Genomic DNA, 17,612 nt, shown 5'->3' on the forward strand with positions numbered 1-17,612 from the left:
CTTCCTCTGGATATATTGTAGGTCAGAAAAACCCACTCTGTACAGTACTTATTACTCTTATAAAGGATGCTAAAAATATAATTATGCAAAGAATTATCACCAAGAAACTTTGCAAAACAGCTAAAGCAGACATAAAATATGGCTGGCTGTGCATGGCAAAAAGTGCAAGTGAGACAGCAGGAGAGCAGATGAATCCAATTCCAGGCTATGTTATCTTCCTCACAGGAAGGGTGGCTACAACCCCTTCAGTCTTATTTTGGAGAGTTAAGATAGCAGTGCAAAACATTTTAGAAGCAAAGCTGATCAGGTATGTACCAGTGCTTAGCAGCCTAAAATATATTTGGCTACTTCTATTGGTTCTAAAAGGATCCTGTTTTAGTGTGATGGAACCAGGGCCGCCTTCAACTTCTAATTACCATTTTGGCTAAATGCCAAAGCTGTTCACTAGACCTGTGCAGTAGGCATGGATATATACATTTATGTTTTAACCTAGTTCACAGAAAGGTGCAAGGGACTCCACTTCTTCATACTTTCTCTTGCTCACCATTAAGAGTTGATGGTAGCAAGTGAATAGCCTTTACTTTTGTTCAGTGAATAGTCATGTCTCTGATAAGGTCAAACAATGAATTAAGGAAAAACTTGGTCTGCTTCTGCACTGTACAGCTGAATAAGGCTTACAGCAACATGACCTCTAAGGATTCTAATGTTGCACTTTTCACATGAAAAGAAATGACAAGCCTAACACTATAAAATACCTAGTAAAGCACTTTTAAACATTGCAGAACAAAGCCAAATAGCCTGTCCAATAAGCAATCAACAGCTTGATCCCATTCTACATTGCTTTTCTTGCCACCATATTTATTTCCCTAATACAGAACAACAGTGTTCTATACCCTAGTTTTTCTATACAACTATTATTCTTTTTTTCAGCCAGAGAGCTGTAGTTGTTTTGATAAAGCAGACAGGAACATTAAAGCTCCCAAATAAGTGAGTGTATGTGTAGATTTATAAATTTCATTTTAGATATTGTCAATAACCTATATTGGCATTAACCTACAGAAAGGAATAGAGCTGCACAGCGTTCAATTATCCATAACAGTGTTTGAATTATAACATCAAAGGTTCTTCTTCAGAACTTCTCAGAGTTGCTATCTTGCTTGGGTATTTCATGTTCTGCTCAACAGGCAGCTGACACAGTATAGTCATGAAGACATGCCAGATCTTTTACACTCTCCTGAATTATATTAAAAATAAATTAAAGCTGCACAGGATGCACTAAGAATATTAGACAAAAGATTTTATGCCCTTGCGATTTTCATTTAAAAATGAAAGAAAACTTTAATTCACAGAAAAATTATTTGTAGCATCTTAAAAATTCCGATTAAAAATGTAGAGCATAGAATGGAAAAATCATATTAGGTCATGAAGTCTTCAAGAGTATGTTGAGGCAAAACGGTTTTACAAAGTCTGTGTACTCACTTTGGTATATAAAGGATATCTGACAGAAGTGAGAGCACAAGCTTGAAAATATCTGTATTTCAATATATCTCTAACCCTTCTGTTTATTTTGCTGCTATCCATCAAATTTTCTGACACAAGATTTTCTTTTTATATGTTGTTCTCTGGAATAAAAACCTGTTTTAAAGGCTTCAGAATGAGTTCTTTGACTTTCCAGCAATCCACCAAATAAAGGAGAAATGATTGCCACATATTTAAAGATAAACCTTGAGGTGAATCCAGAATATATTAAAAGAACATAAAGAAATGCAAAACTATGGTATAATGAACCTAATCTGGAAAGAGTAATTTTTTTAGTGGTTTGCCTGGGTGACTGAACAGGTCATTGCACTTGTTTTTATCTCATAGGGATAACTTACAAAGCACTTTGAGACCTTCGGTGTGCTCACTACTGATATCCACCTTGGAAACATTATATAAAAAAAAAAAATCCTTACATTATTTCCCAAAGAAACTGTCCTGTTCTCTGTTAGTGAATCTATATATGTATCAACTATACACATTTAATATTTTCAGTGACAATGAACACATTTTTCTTTCTTTGGCAGTGCTACCTGGTTCTCATACATTTCATTTAAATTAAGTCCAGCTTTAATTATCGCTCCTGAATGTCTCATTATATCTCTTTCTGTAGAACATATATTAATGACTCATAATTTCCCTCTATTTTTATAGGAATTCATGCAAGCTTACCCTAATTTTTTTTCTATAATTTGCTTTGCATTTAGAGAAAATGAACAATAGTTTAATTTAAAATTAAATTTATAAAATAGTGGGGCTGATTGCAGCCCTCATTTATATCCCTGAAAATCCAGGAAAGTTACCAGTTGCATATGAAGCATACATTTAACAAAAATCTGCCTCCTCTCATAAAAATTTATATGATTTTTTAAAGACCTTACATTAATTTTTCCCTCTGATTTGAATCATATTCTGTCTGTCATTTCTGCATGATTATGAGTGGTTAGATTTTTTGTCAACATCTATGAAAAAAAAAACCAGTCTGTAAAAGGCCTTCCATGACAAATTCTATAGAGAGAAAGAAAGAAAAAAAGAAAGAAAGAAAGAAAGAAAGAAAGAAAGAAAGAAAGAAATCAATCTCAGTATTAATAATTGTGATTTGTAAGGAATATTCCTTAAATATTCCTGCAAAAACCTTAGTAAACAGAATCACTACCTTTTTGGCTAAATATTAATTTTCATCATTCTTTATAAATGTGAGAACTCAGAAATGCTGATGGAATCATGCCTATGCAAGAAACTTTCATTTTGAACAGACTTCAGATACAACTTTAAGAATGAACAATTACAGTCGTGAGCGATTTAACCACTGTTATCCAACACAGATTAATTCTGCTCTGTCAGTAACTTTTATGGTGCATTATCTAGCTCAAAATTCTCAAAGAGAGTAAAAGAGAGGATTTAAACAAAGTAACTGGTTTCATGCTTAGCTAGCATTCAGTTAAATAAGCACAGATGTGGGTTTTATCTGCTTAAAAGTAAAGTTATGGTTTTCTTATTTTAACTCTCAAGTTTTAACGTCCATCAGAAAGGCTGTTGCTGCAATGAATAATTTAATCACTGCTGCCTATTACACGCTACTACACAGCAAGCATATTTGCAAAGCTGTGAAAGACACTGGCCAAGTGTCAGCCCTCCCTGTAACTCAGCCGGCCTGGCAGTATATCCATGGCAAGGAACTCAGGGAGCTCCGAGGCGGCCAGAGGGCAGTTGTGGTAGGGAAGGGAGTGAAGAGGTCACAACAGAATTGCACCAGATCAGCAAGACACTTTAGAGAGATGAAAGGTCACCACGGGCTCCGTGCTGCTGTGGTGTCATTTCAGCTGCTTGTCCCTTGGTGGAGTTCTTGAGTTAGTTTCTCCTTTCCGTCAAATGGCTTTAACTGCTTCTTGTGGGGGTTCTGTCCTTGTTTTTACCCTGCTTTCGAATTTTCTGTCGTGTTTACCGTATTTAACCTTTTCCACGTATTATTTTGAATACGTTACGTTCAAGCCAATATGATTTTTTTTTCCCCTTCTGAAGCTTCTTTTTCGTTTGTGAGCGCAAATAGCAATATGCAGCATGTATTTGTTAATGTACAGAGTGGTATGGATATGTATATAATCTGTCTCTCTTTAACCAGAGATGGATTCCCACTGCAGATCCCAGAAGTAATTTTCCAGTGAGAGCCACTGACATTCCTAAACTGTGAAAACCAAATTGTCGTGGGCTGAAAGCGACAACTGCAGATGCGAGTTCTGCTGCCGGCTGCTGAAGCCGGGCTCAGCCAACACATGAAGATAAACCAACCATTAATTATATCTGCATATTTTAACGATGACCCCTGTCTTTCCAATCAACAACTACAACAACGACAACAAAGCCCCACTGCAGAGCATCAGGAGCTTGGGGGATGCAGAGAGCCGGGGAAGCTCCCAGGCTGCTTTAGGATTTCCCCACGTACAGCAGGCTGCGATTGTCAGCAAGACGGATTCCTTCCCACACGCAAGATGCCACTTCGGTGGCCTTATCAGATGTTCCCTTTAAGGACACAAGCTCCTATTTCCCCTCTGTATATCACCAGCATCTCGGGCTATTTTATTTATTACAGACGATTACATTTGTGATCCCTCTTCCCACTTGATCTCACCAGATCAGGAGGACAAATGCCGTGTCGTGTCTGAGCGCGTGTGGGCGTCTGTGTGCATCGGAGAGGGGGGGCAGCCGGGAGAGGGGGGGAGTTACACTGCAAAACAGATTTGCCCGAGAGGGACAAACCTCCCCCGCTTGAAAGAGTTGAGCTTGTTCCGACCGACACCCGGGAAGCTGTGGGCGCACGGGCCGCGGGACCGGGAGTCTACGGTGCCGGGGAGGGGTAGAGAGGGTGTGGGGGTAATTCTACTCCCTCCCCGCTCGAACGAGCGGGGTGCGGGGGACACACGGCCAGCACAGCCCCGTCCTCCCCCCGGCAGCCGGGGCACGTGGACCGGGAACAGCGCGGCCATCCACCATGCAGCGCACGTCGGGCCCATTTCCCACGCCGGCCGCCTGCCCTGGGGGAGGATGGGAGGAGGGGAGGGAGGAAGGGAGAATGATAGAAAAGGGGGGCCGTTACCTCTGCTCCGAAAGAGGAACCAATCCACTGTGAAGGACGCAGCACTCCCGAGCAGGAAAGACATTGCACATTCAGAGAGAGATTGCATGTGAAGACACTGCAAAAAAGAAAGAAAGGGAGGGGGGGGACAGGGGGGCGCAGACCGCGTGTGAAAGGCATAGTGTGTGTAAGAGAGGCCAGTGAGGGTAGGAAGGGAAGGGGGAGCAATTGCACATGGCAAGAGAAAGAAATCACTCATTCGCTTGAAAGAGGCTCTCGCAAAGCAGACCGTAGTAAAAACAACGGGGAAGGAGACGCAGGCAAGAGGCGAGCGTCCATGCCGTGCAACAGCCCGGAATCCGATTAAAGTTTATGGCGGGGAGGTTAAAAACGCTCTCATCCCGCCCCTTCCCTGGCGAATACATTAAGTTTCCTGGCTGCGTTTAAAAACACAAAGGGAAGGGAACCGCTGGAGCTGCGGTTCCCAATTGTATTTCCAGTGCAGGGAGCCAGTGTAACGCAGTATGCTGGTATTCCTACGTACTGGCATGTCTGGATCTTACACTGAGAGCAAAATTTCCTCCTCTCGGTGCTCCAGAACAGCGAGGGGGAATTTTGATAAATTCAAGTTGCTTGGCAAATATAATAGGGATTTGGTACTAATCCTACTTAACCCGCTGCGAAGGCGCTGCGCTCCCGAACCCCCCTCCTCCGTCCGGGACTGCGGCGGTGAGCACTGAGCCTGCGCCGAGCTGGGCTTTCTCGCTGATGCTGCAGATAGAAAGCCGAGTGTCTCCAGCATCAGCGGGGGAGGGTTTTCGTGTACTGGCGAGGCAGGGAGAGCGGCCGGGGCCGGTACCAGGGCCGGAGGAGGCGCCGAAGGAGCAGCCCTGCAGCCCTCCGGAGAGGGAAGCAGTCCCTCCCTCCCCAGCGCCGACTCCATGCGGCGCGGCTCTGCCCCTCTGTGTCTCTGGACTCCTCAAGGAAAGAGGTGGCAACCTTCCCTCCCTCCTGCAATCACTCACCGCCCCAAATGACAAAGACACGCTGTGACCGTTGCTTTGAACCACCTCAACATATCCGGCCGCTTTTTGCTCAAATATATCATCGCGATGAAAGAGAGACATTTCACTACATTCGTCTGCATGCGTTTTTATTCAAAATAGCCATTTGTAACGAGGAATTCACACACAAACACATACAGAACCCGCAACAACTTGTTTTCCCACATGTGTTCACAGTGGGAGAAAGAGCAGCTGGATTCCTGCCTTCCCCTCGCTGCGCGCACGCACACACACACACATGAACACACCCGCGCACATACACCCTCATACGCGCGCGCACACACAGCCGCACACCAGGTTCTCTCCCCACCGGCTGCCCCAAGCTCGCCTGCCCCCGGAGTCTCCCTCTTTTCCCTCCGGGCTCCGAGCAGAGAGGACAGGTAAGGAGCCAGGCATCATCAAGGGTAGGGCAGGAGCACACAAAAGCCATAGGCTATTAAATGGCTCAAAGTCAAAAGGAGACGCGAACTAGGGACGCCAGAATAAGCAAAGTTGAACCGGAGAGCTTTACAGTTAAAGTTTATTTCCCACTTACCCAGGTAGGTGACGCTACATTTTAGCAATCATCGAAGCAGCAAGTCTCTGTTCGGAAATAAATCTGTTACTTCTAACATGTGTTTATTCTGCTAACCCTCTCGCTCCCTTCCTGATCATCTTCTTCGAGGTGTTTTTGCTTGGTTTTTTTTTTTTTTTTCTCCTAGGATATCCACAAACATGCTGAAAAGATACATTCAAAACATGGTAATAGGAAGAACATAATCACAAAGACGGGGAGGCTGAAAAAGCACTGGGAAACAGGACGAAAGTCTGAGATCTAAGGCAGCCCCCCTGCCTCCCTGGAGTTTTATGCAGTTACAGTGACTGCAGCTATTTCACAAAAGCACCGACACAACAGGAGAAGGTGGGAATCTGCGAAACGAGTTTCCTTACCAGCTTGATTCCGCAAAATGCAGAATAGAAGAAAAGAAAGGCGAACAAACATTTGCTTTAAAAATCGTTGCTCGATTCACAGTCTATAGCGGACGTGGGGAGGGAAAGGGTAGGAGAAAATCACTACAGATCACGGGTTTAAGAAGGCAACAGACGCAACACTCGGGCGTGAAATGAGGATCAGTTTGGAGGACTGAACTGGTGTTTTGTGATGAGCAGCTATCCCACTTGCAGCACTAGCAGCAGCAGAGACAGAGGGTAAGACTGAGCTTTCTGGAGTGCAGCGCTTGACTCGTCCTCCCTCCTCCTCCCTCCCTCCCTCCCTCCCTCCCTCCCTGCCTCCCGCCCTCCCTCCCTCTCTCACTCTCGCTCTCTCTCTCTGCTCTCCCTCTTTCTCTCTCTCCCTCTCTCTTTCTGTGTGTATGTAGCGCAGGCGGCTCTGCTGCTGCAGCGTCAGGGAAGAGCTACCGAGAGGCTTCAGCAGCTCCCTCCACTTTGGGCAAACTTGCCGGTTTACCGCTTCTTCTTTTTTTTCCGTTTTTTTTTTTTTTTTTTTTCTTCCGAGTGGGAAGCTTCTCAATTGCCATTCAACATTTTAAAGCACAAGCCGCTCTGCCGTGAAAGCGCCTGATCCACACTTCTCTGAAAGACACAGGAGGGAATGCACAATTGCAGATTTCACCCACTGTGGCGGTGCAGATCACAGGAAACAACTGACTGATACAATTTTATTTGCAAATAGAACTCTCTATTATTTTTTTTTAATCGCGTTGCGGGTCTTTTCCCCTCCCCTTTGCCATTCTGCTTTATATGGATGTAATTCAGAATCTGTGTTAATTCACATGGGGGATCCAGTTACATCTTGTTCCGCTCCGGGTATAATTACGAGAGACCAATAATCGCCTTTGGACACATAGTTTTGTTGCTAACCTTTGAACTGAAAGGATCAAGTTCAGATCTGGTTACCTGCATTGGGACGGGAAGGAAGAGGAGAGAGAGAGAGAGAGACTGCAATCTCATTTGTGAATCGCTCTCAGTGCTGCAGATCCAGATTGCTTTAACACATGCAGTGCAAATGCAGGTAAGGCACACACACAAACTGCGGATGCAAAAACAAACTTGGGACTGTTGTGTGTCTATGTTCTTATCTCCAGACTTGCAAATTCTGGGCAAACGGCTTCTGCAGTTTCTGTATCGTTGCTTTGTGACTAATGACCTTGCGCAGAGTTGTTAAAAAAAAAATCCGCTCCGGAGAAAGAGCTGAACATTTTAGGCGATCTCTGAAGATGGATTTGGGTGCTTTTCTGCCAACCAAAGGGGATATTCTGTGGACTGCACTGTAATACTCGGGGTTCTTCTATCAGCTGTGCAGCTACCGACATTATTGGGATTTTTTTTTCTTTACTTTTTTTTTTTTTTTTTAAGAACTGCCCTTTGCTAAGAGGATTTGGAGTTTTCCCAAGCCCTTTGAATAAAGCAAATCACATTTTTTTTTTTTTCCCTGTGTGTGCAGAGAGGGGGAAGAATAAAGCTAATGCCTTGGTCGTAAACGGCTGAGCGAGAGGGAGAGAGAGAGAGAAAAGAGAGTGTGTGAATTGTAGTTAACTCTAGTGTCGAAGACGACGACCTGGGGAGCTTCGAATCGTACAGTGCTGCTCCTGCTTTTATTGCAAACCTTGCAAAGTGATTACAGTAAAATCAGAGAGGAGGAGGAGAAGGGGGAGGAGGAGGAAAATCCCATCCTATCTACTGAGATGAATCTTTAAAAAGCAAAATACACTGTCCCGTGAACTGTAAGTATATCGCAACTGGAAGGCAGGGAGAGCAGCAGAGGAGCCAGCAGCAGGGATTTGACCACCAATTGCACCAGTCATGAGACAATAAGTTTCCAGAAACAGAAGGATTTTATAATTGATCACCTGGACTCTCAGCCGCTCTGTTGGCTTATCAGGGGAGTTTACTGGGAGGCAGGTGGGAGTGAGAAGAGGGCGAGGGGTTTCGGTGCGAGGAAGATGAGGAAGATGCGGACCCTCCTTCGCTTTGTGCATTGCTGCTGTTGCTGCTTCTTGCTCCTCCTGCCTCCGCGGCTCTGGGTCAGCCTGGCAGCGGCTAAGCAGCTCCTTAAGTACCGGCTGGCCGAGGAGGGACCCGCCGACATTCGCATCGGCAACGTGGCTTCCGACCTGGGGATCGTGACGGGCTCCGGAGAGGTGACATTCAGCCTGGAGTCGGGCTCCGACTATCTCAAGATCGATAACATGACCGGCGAGCTGAGCACCACAGAGCGGCGCATCGACCGCGAAAAGCTGCCGCAGTGCCAGATGATCTTCGACGAGAACGAGTGCTTCTTGGACTTCGAGGTGTCGGTCATCGGCCCCTCGCAGAGCTGGGTGGACCTCTTCGAGGGCCGGGTCATCATCCTGGATATCAACGACAACACCCCCACCTTCCCTTCCCCCGTCCTCACGCTCACCGTGGAGGAGAACCGGCCCGTGGGGACCCTCTACCTGCTCCCCACCGCCACCGACAGGGACTTCGGCCGCAACGGCATCGAGCGCTACGAGCTGCTGCAGGAGCCCGGCGGGGACGGCGGCCGCCGTGGCGGCGGGGGGGGCTCGGCCGCGGCGGCCCCCGAGAGCGCCCCCTACGCCGGCGGCAGCAAGCGGCGGCAGGAGGCGGAGGCGGCGGCCCGCAGCAGCGTCTTCGAGCTGCAGGTGGCCGACACCCTGGACGGGGAGAAGCAGCCGCAGCTGATCGTCAAGGGGGCGCTGGACCGGGAGCAGCGAGACTCCTACGAGCTCAGCCTTCGCGTGCGGGACGGCGGCGACCCGGCACGGTCCTCGCAGGCGATCCTGAGGGTGCTGATCACCGACGTGAACGACAACAGCCCCCGCTTCGAGAAAAGCGTCTACGAGGCGGACCTGGCGGAGAACAGCAGCCCTGGGACCCCGATTCTGCAGCTGCGAGCCACCGACCTGGACGTGGGAGTGAATGGGCAGATCGAGTATGTTTTCGGGGCGGCCACTGAGTCCGTCAGGCGCCTACTGCGGCTGGACGAGACCTCGGGCTGGCTCAGCGTCTTGCACCGCATCGACCGGGAGGAGGTGAACCAGCTTCGGTTCACTGTCATGGCCCGAGACCGAGGCCAGCCCCCCAAGACAGACAAGGCCACTGTCGTGTTGAACATCCGGGATGAGAATGACAATGTGCCCACCATCGACATCCGGAAAATTGGGCGCATACCGCTCCGGGACGGGGTGGCTAGCGTGGCCGAGGACGTGCTGGTGGACACCCCCATCGCCTTGGTGCAGGTGTCAGACCGGGACCAAGGTGAAAATGGTGTGGTTACCTGCACCGTGGTTGGCGACGTGCCCTTCCAGCTCAAGCCGGCCAGTGAGGGTGAAGGAGAGCCACAGAATAAGCGCAAATATTTCCTCCACACCTCGGCCCCTCTGGATTATGAAGCTGTCCGTGACTACAATGTGGTCATCGTGGCCGTGGACTCAGGCAGTCCCAGCTTGTCCAGCAACAACTCCTTGCTGGTGCGGGTCGGGGATACTAATGACAACCCTCCCATGTTCAGTCAGGCCGTGCTGGAGGTCTCCTTTCCAGAGAACAACTTGCCTGGTGAGAGGGTGGCCACAGTGGTTGCCACAGATGCGGACAGTGGCAAGAATGCTGAGATCACCTACTCCCTGGAGGCCTCGCCCCTCTCCTCAGAGGCACCGAGCAGCATCTTCAGCATTGACCCTGACTCCGGGGATGTGTCAGTGCAGGCAGTGCTGGACCGCGAGCAACGTGACACCTATGAATTTCAGGTGACGGCCCGGGACAAGGGGGTGCCATCCCTGCAGGGCTCCACCACAGTGGTGGTGCGAGTGTCAGACCGCAATGACAATGAGCCCCGATTCATGCAGGATGTGTTCACCTTCTATGTGAAGGAAAACCTGCAGCCCAACAGCCCTGTGGGCATGGTGACCGTGATGGACTTTGACAAGGGCCGCAACGCTGAGCTCAGCCTCTCCATCCAGCCTGGAGACCACGACCAGGCGGCTGGCATCTTCTCCATCGAGAATGACACTGGAACCATTTTCTCCACTGTCTCTTTTGACCGTGAGCAGCAGACCAGCTACACCTTTAAGGTGAAGGCAGTGGATGGGGGTGAGCCACCACGCTCTGCCACTGCCACTGTGTCCCTCTTTGTGATGGATGAGAACGACAATGCACCCACTGTCACCTTCCCCAGCAACAGCTCCTACACTGTACTGCCACCCTCCAGCAACTTGCGCACTGTGGTGGCCACAGTGGTGGCCACTGACTCTGACACTGGTCTCAATGCTGACCTCAACTACAGCATTGTTGGGGGCAACCCCTTCAAACTCTTTGAAATAGACCCAGCCAGTGGTGTGGTGTCACTGGTGGGGAAGTTGGCCCCCAAGCACTATGGCCTGCACCGCCTGGTTGTGCAGGTGAATGACAGTGGGCAGCCACCCCAGTCCACCACTGCCCTGCTCCATGTCTTTGTCAATGAGAGCCTGTCCAACGCCACTGTGGTGGAGAGCCAGGTGGCCCGCAGCCTTCACACCCCACTGGCCCAGGACATTGCTGGTGATCCCAGCTATGAGCTGAGCAAGCAGCGGCTTAGCATAGTCATTGGCGTTGTGGCTGGCATCATGACGGTCATCCTCCTTATCCTGGTGGTGGTCATGGCCCGCTACTGCCGATCCAAGGGCAAGCACGGCTACGAGGCCGGTAAGAAGGACCATGAGGATTTCTTCACCCCCCAGCAGCACGACAAGGCCAAGAAGCCCAAGAAGGACAAGAAAGGCAAGAAGGGCAAACAGCCCCTCTACAGCAGCATCGTTACCGTTGAAGCTTCCAAGCCCAATGGGCAGCGCTACGACAGTGTCAATGAGAAGCTCTCGGACAGCCCCGGCATGGGCCGATATCGCTCCGTCAATGGTGGCCCAGGCAGTCCTGACCTGGCCAGGCACTACAAGTCGAGCTCACCGCTGCCCACCGTCCAGCTGCACCCGCAGTCCCCCACCGCTGGCAAAAAGCACCAGGCCGTGCAGGACCTGCCCCCAGCCAACACCTTCGTGGGCGCTGGTGACAACATCTCCATCGGCTCGGACCATTGCTCCGAGTACAGCTGCCAGGCCAGCAGCAAGTACAGCAAGCAGGTAAGAGCGCTGCACGCCGCGCACCCCGCGGGCCCCAGCACGCACGCACACGCACACAGAGTGGGTGAGGGAGCGGGGATGCCCGTTTCCCCCGCCTCCCACACCGGCACAGGCACACGCCCCGTCAGGTTCAGTGACCCGTTCCGTTTGGTATCCCCGCGCCCCTCCCTCCAGGCAGGCAGGTGCACAGACCAACACGCAGCATGCAGGAAGGACAGTCAGAGATCTTTATTGTTATTACTATAATTTTTGTCATTCCCTCCGCTTTTCCGATCCGGCAGCCAACCAGCCCGTCCATGAAACCGGACCGCGTTGCCCCGCTGCAGGCGCAGCGGCTGCCGGCCGCGCAGGCCGGGTTCTCTGTCGCCAGTCCTGACAGCGAACTGTAAGGCAGCCTGAGATGCCTTTATCAGCCGCGCGTCCGCAGGCCAAACCCGCGGTTTTGGGGGGGTCGAGGGGAGATTAGGGCCCCCCACCGGGCGGAGCCGCCATCCCCCGCCCGTCCCCCGGCCCCGCCTCCATCAGCCGGTCCCGGCGCTTCCCCCGCCGTGATGCTTTCCCAGCCTTAGGGACGTGTCAGCTCCGGCTGAAGAGGAAAGTTTCCAGTTTCTCCTCGGCAGCCAGGTGTTTCGGGGAAAGGGGGTTGCAGCCTGCCTGACGCTTCCTAAAGCTGTGGGTGAGAGTGTATTTGCAGCCGCCGCGCTAAAGCGTTAATGGCTGTAATTACCGGGTCTTTCATTAGGACCAAAATGCTTAAATAATCTACACAGCCTATCTGCCCACTAATTTACACCACAGAGATTGCACTCATTGCAGCAGTTTCTCTGAATACACATAAGCGTTAGTGAGTTTAGAATCGCACCCCAGTAGGCTTTCATTGCTTTTTTTTTTTTTTTTTTTTTTGCCCCTCTTGCCTATCACATGAAATTTCATTCAAGCTGAGAGGCCCTAATTTGCTCGCCCAGCTGCCGCATAGCTCTGTTTGTAGTGTGACTGCCGTGAGACTTCTCGGAGCGAAATGTACCTTCAGGGGTGCCACGAGTGACTGGCTCTGGTCTCGGCTGTGTTGGCGGGGCTCGGTTCAGTGAAGCTCCGATAGCCTACAACTGGTGATGGTAGGGACATCTTTGTAGTCCTTGAAATAAAATAGGGACAGCACAGAGGGGAATCAAGCTTCTAAGTGAAGGCTTCCGTTTATTTTATAAGACACATATGTAGCCTGAACAGAGGTCGCCCTTTTATGGGGGAGTACTTTTTGGGTGATAGTACATATAAGATAATTTCCTGAATGTTTCCTCAGCTACAATGCATGTTACGCAAGAAGCCAGAGACAAATGAATGCTGATTCATGTAAATACACATCCAATTCTGGAAAAGGGAAATTCTGACTAGTTTGACAAAAGTGCTTTATTTTCAACTTATTAACATGTAAATATGGTACATGATGACATTTTTTTATACTTTGAAATGTCTGCTACCTTACTAAAGTTGAAGTTTTACAAGTGTTGCCGGTATTTACATTCTGCTCAGAAATACTTAAAATATAGTAGAATAAAACTAATTGTATGAGCTGCCCCCCTCCCCCATTCTTTCAGGTCACCAAAATAGTGTGATTGTACTATCTGCCAGTGCTTTTGTGTATGTGGTTTTGCAGGTGATACAGACTTATAGAATGACACAGTAGTTTCTGGGTGATGCATTTAATTAATGCTCCCCTAGAGAGGACATCACAATTTCAATTTGAGAATAGTCTGTATAAAACACAAAGTTCCTTAGCTTTTATCTCCTAAGGCTTATTAAACACAGAGTAGATTTTGCCATTTTAGCAAACACTGGAATAAATTTAGTGATAGAATATATGATAATTAGATACCACTTCTTTCTTGATGCTGCAATTCATCTAAACATATGGATTATAATCTGTTAAAGTGTAATTTAATTTCAGTGTCAAAGAATGATTTGCATACTAAGTGTAGGAATGGTAAAGGAATACACATTACAAGTTGCTGTTTTGCTTGATAAAAAATTCCAACTCATAATACAGGAATATATTTTGAATTACTTAACATTTTCCAAGCATTTGTTTGGTATAAAATATATGAGAAAACTTACTAGAAGAAAATGGCTTTATTGCACTTTTATAAAGAAGCGCACCCTGAATTGCTCCATTACTTATGCAGTTTGCTGCAAACCAGTTTCTCACTCTTGATAGTTCTCTTGGGTTAAATATTTAGCCTGTTATGAAAGTTCACTTATCCAAGTAGTTTATAGCCAGCATTCTAATATCTTATCTATTTTTTTTAAATATGTAGAAAGTATTTGCATACTTATAAAGCATGCATAGAAGTTGGAAATTGTCCAAGAAAACAGTAAAGGTATTGTTAAATAACAGACTTTATGGGAGGAACTATCAGTCACAAACCCTCTGTTACCACTTTCCTGTGGATACTTGCCAGCTTGTTGCTGAGTGACATTTGTATAGTTTTGTTAATTTTGCATAGTAGTAGGGACATTAAGACTTGGATAAATAATGTGTACACTTTTCACGTCTCAAACATTGACAGTGCAGTATTTCTCAGTTTAGCAGGCAAAACACCTGAGGATTTTTAACACCCAAACCATGTGGAGCTCTTGTTCAGCACAATTATTTAGAGAGAAATGTGAAGCAGATGCAGATAAAGGGTTCTGATGGGGTGTATATCAGATTGTTTCATAGCTCTGCTGTACATGTGGAATAGAACCAGTAGCATAATAGTGTGACTGTGGTCGGGAGACTGCTTGAAATCTCTAAGACTGCATTTATTTACTCATTGTCAGTTCCCTTTGTTCTAAGGAGACATTAGACAGTGTATAAAATTTTAGAACAAATAAGTGGATGCAGCAGAACGTACCTGCTCTAAGTTACTGGAGATGAGAATGATGCTAATTTCCCATTAGTGTAATTAGAATTGGTTACTGATACTTATATCTACAATACAGCAGTCAGGAAATAAAGTCTCTACTTACATGACTGACTGGTGTACCCCAGGCAACACAAGTTGTTTTCATTCCAATTATTTGATACTTCCTCTTTAAGGTGATGAATTGCATTCTTATATGAGTTTCAAAATACATCATGTTTGATACAGTACTGTGTAAGAGAACTTCATTGGAGAAAACTGCAAACAATTTGTAACTCTCCTCCTTCTGACACCATGGCTTTTATAAAAAGTTTAAAACAAAATTCTGTATTCAGTAGACTTCTGACATTTCACAGTCACTCTTTTTTTAGGAGATCTTTAACAAGTTTAACTCTTATTCTTGTCTTATTTAGCATGGTATTAGTCTGAAATAACTCTTTTAGCCTTTCACTTATCAATTCTCTCCTTTTCAGTAAAGCACTACAAGTGTTTAGAACACTTAGTATTCCACAGGTCTTAATCACTTGCTATAGTTAAAGCTATACAGAAGTGTTTTACTAAATGGCGATTAGTTTAAGCAAGTTTTTCTGGATCACAGATTTAAAATTTGAACCCTCCAGGTGCTGCACATTGCCTGTGAGGAGCCTGGATATTACTAACTTCCAGCAAAGACAGCCAAAGATAATGAAAGCTCAGTGCCTAAGGGGAATCACTTAGCAGCTTGGAGAGTTACATACTTAATCATAAAACTCATAATGAATTTTAATTGTAAATAATTGTTTATTTTATCATTTAGTTACGGATACATTTTTATAATATATACTTCTCCACCTCTTTGTCTCATGGTGCAAAATAGTGGCATATAAGCAGCTTTATTTCACTGAAACTTTTAATCACGAATCAGCATGTTATCAACCACTCTTTGAAGAACAAGCCTTTTAAACACTCTTTATATGTTTGTATTTCTTGGCCGTCACCTTATCTTGGTTTCTTTTTTACTTGCTCTACTAATCAATGATTGATGGCTCTTTAAAATACTTCAGTTGTGATGCTGAGGGGTTTTTTGCTTGTTATTTTTTAGGAGGTATTGGTCATTCTCAGTAGAACTAGCAGAACTAGTTCAGGAATTTCTGAGCAGAATTATTTCTGTAATTCAGGTGTTGGCTTTTTAGCCAATTCTATAATTCTTTATGAAAAATCCCAATGCCCTTTCTCATTGAAAATGTACTGTTTCATGAACAAAAATGTTTATCAAACCAGTGTTGACATTCTAATCAAAATTATATGCATTTTCTGTAAAGTCGTATTTCCTTGAAAGTGAAATACATAGAAATTAATTTCTGAAAAAAAATCTTTGTTTGGTAGCCAGTTAATTTATTTCATAAAATTTCAAACATTAATCAGTCTGCTGCAATATTGCAGAAGCATTTTGACTAGTTGGCTATCATGTATGTGAATTGTATCTATAAACTAAATAGGTCAATTTCCTCATAAACATGCACATATATCCAGCAGCCTTAATAGGACCCCAGATTCATCCATTAAGGGGGCAATCAGTTTAACCTTGCAGGAAAGCATCATCTTTCCTCTTATTTATGTACAGACAGACACATACATAGAGAGGCTTATCTCAAAGGCTACTTTTTATATTCCCAAACACCTCTAAAGAATAGTTTTTCACAACTTAAAGGTAAGCAAGTAGCCTACAGTTTAATAATCATAAAAATAACAATGTTATGGTGGTACTAAACTGCCGTGTCAAAAAAAATGGGAACATGATTAAGTATAAACATTTACATTGGTGACTTCTTTCACACACTTAACTTTCATACTGTTTAGCGAAAAGTGTACAGAAGTATTTTCAATTTTCTGTTCTCATTTTGCATTATGTTAAATATTTTAGAATTAGTTTTTAAAAGTGACCCACATTTGACCTTCAGTAGCAAATTATGATGAGAGAGGGGCTAATTAAACATGAAATGGATGTGTCATTGATGCTTTAATTATCTTTATTTAACACAAAGTGTTTCACTGATAAGTGCAGCTTTTATTTTTTCCTCTCCAGTAAAATCATCTTGTACAGTGAGCAAATGACTAAGTTACCACTGAATCATTCTGCACTCCCAGGAGATGTACAGAGCCAAAAGGGACAGGATCTGAGTAAAAGAGGATACATGCTCTGAATAAGTAAAGAACAGTACTATTATAGGCAAGGGGTAGCAAGAAACATCTTTAAAAGGATGGAATCTGATTTATCAACTCAGACAGCTCTCTGGCGTTGTACATAGTGCACTTGAGTTATAACCATGGTTAGAAGTTTGACTATTGCTGTCAGTCTTTTTGCTTCTGAGTATGTTTCTTCCTCTTCCTCACTATCTCTTTTTCTTCTTTTTTTTTTTAAATTTGTGTTTAGTTGCCTAGTTTTTTAGTATTTGGGATAGTTGCTAGTTTGACCATCAGTACAGCTTTGTTTCAGAGAAATATCTGCAGCTTCAGACTCATTTTCCTTTAAGTATTTTCTTTCAAAAGTTTTGGAAGGTTTATATACTTAGTAATATGCTGGGCTGCTTTGAGATATAAAACTAATCAATTTGGTTTTGCATTAAAATATAAAAGAAAATCAACAAACTTCAAAAGTTGTTAGCATTATAAGTCAACTAAATCCTTGACAAGCACTGTGAACTCTCCACTATAATTGCAAAACATCTTAGTACTTAATTACTAATCTTAACAAGATTAACATAATTTTGACTATATATATAAGAAATACTGATAGAGGAATAAGAGCAATTCAGTACAGTATTTAGCAGGCAGATTTTCTAAGCAAGTCAGCTTCCAAAAGATATTTAGAAACTGTTAAAGCTGCAAAATATTTTCATTTTTTTTCCATCTTAGGCTATATTACATGTAATATGTTCTATGT

The 17,612-nt window shown here is 45.3% G+C and overlaps 1 protein-coding gene and 1 long non-coding RNA gene across 8 annotated transcripts in view; one reads left to right on the forward strand and one right to left on the reverse strand.

Annotated features, from left to right (window-relative positions):
• Nucleotides 1-6,178: 6,178 nt before the first annotated feature.
• Nucleotides 6,179-6,698, reverse strand: LOC125326248. Its single transcript, XR_007203721.1, has 2 exons — nt 6,607-6,698; nt 6,179-6,393 (listed from the first exon to the last, which is right to left on the reverse strand). It is a non-coding gene; the product is annotated as an uncharacterized LOC125326248 (long non-coding RNA).
• PCDH7 (protocadherin 7) overlaps nt 6,387-17,612 on the forward strand; it is a 270,924-nt gene continuing 259,698 nt past the window's right edge. For 4 of the 7 annotated variants that reach the window (XM_048304312.1, XM_048304314.1, XM_048304315.1 and 1 more), the window contains exons 1-2: nt 6,781-6,864; nt 7,035-11,789. In XM_048304312.1, the coding sequence (XP_048160269.1) occupies nt 8,619-11,789 (3,171 nt within the window). In that variant the 5' untranslated portion in view covers nt 6,781-6,864; nt 7,035-8,618. Of the gene's footprint in view, nt 6,865-7,034; nt 11,790-17,612 lie in introns of all 7 variants that reach the window. The other 3 variants (XM_048304313.1, XM_048304316.1, XM_048304318.1) reach the window with 1 other exon arrangement.

This window comes from Corvus hawaiiensis, chromosome 5, assembly GCF_020740725.1.
Source record: "Corvus hawaiiensis isolate bCorHaw1 chromosome 5, bCorHaw1.pri.cur, whole genome shotgun sequence".
Classification (NCBI taxonomy): Eukaryota; Metazoa; Chordata; class Aves; order Passeriformes; family Corvidae; genus Corvus; species Corvus hawaiiensis.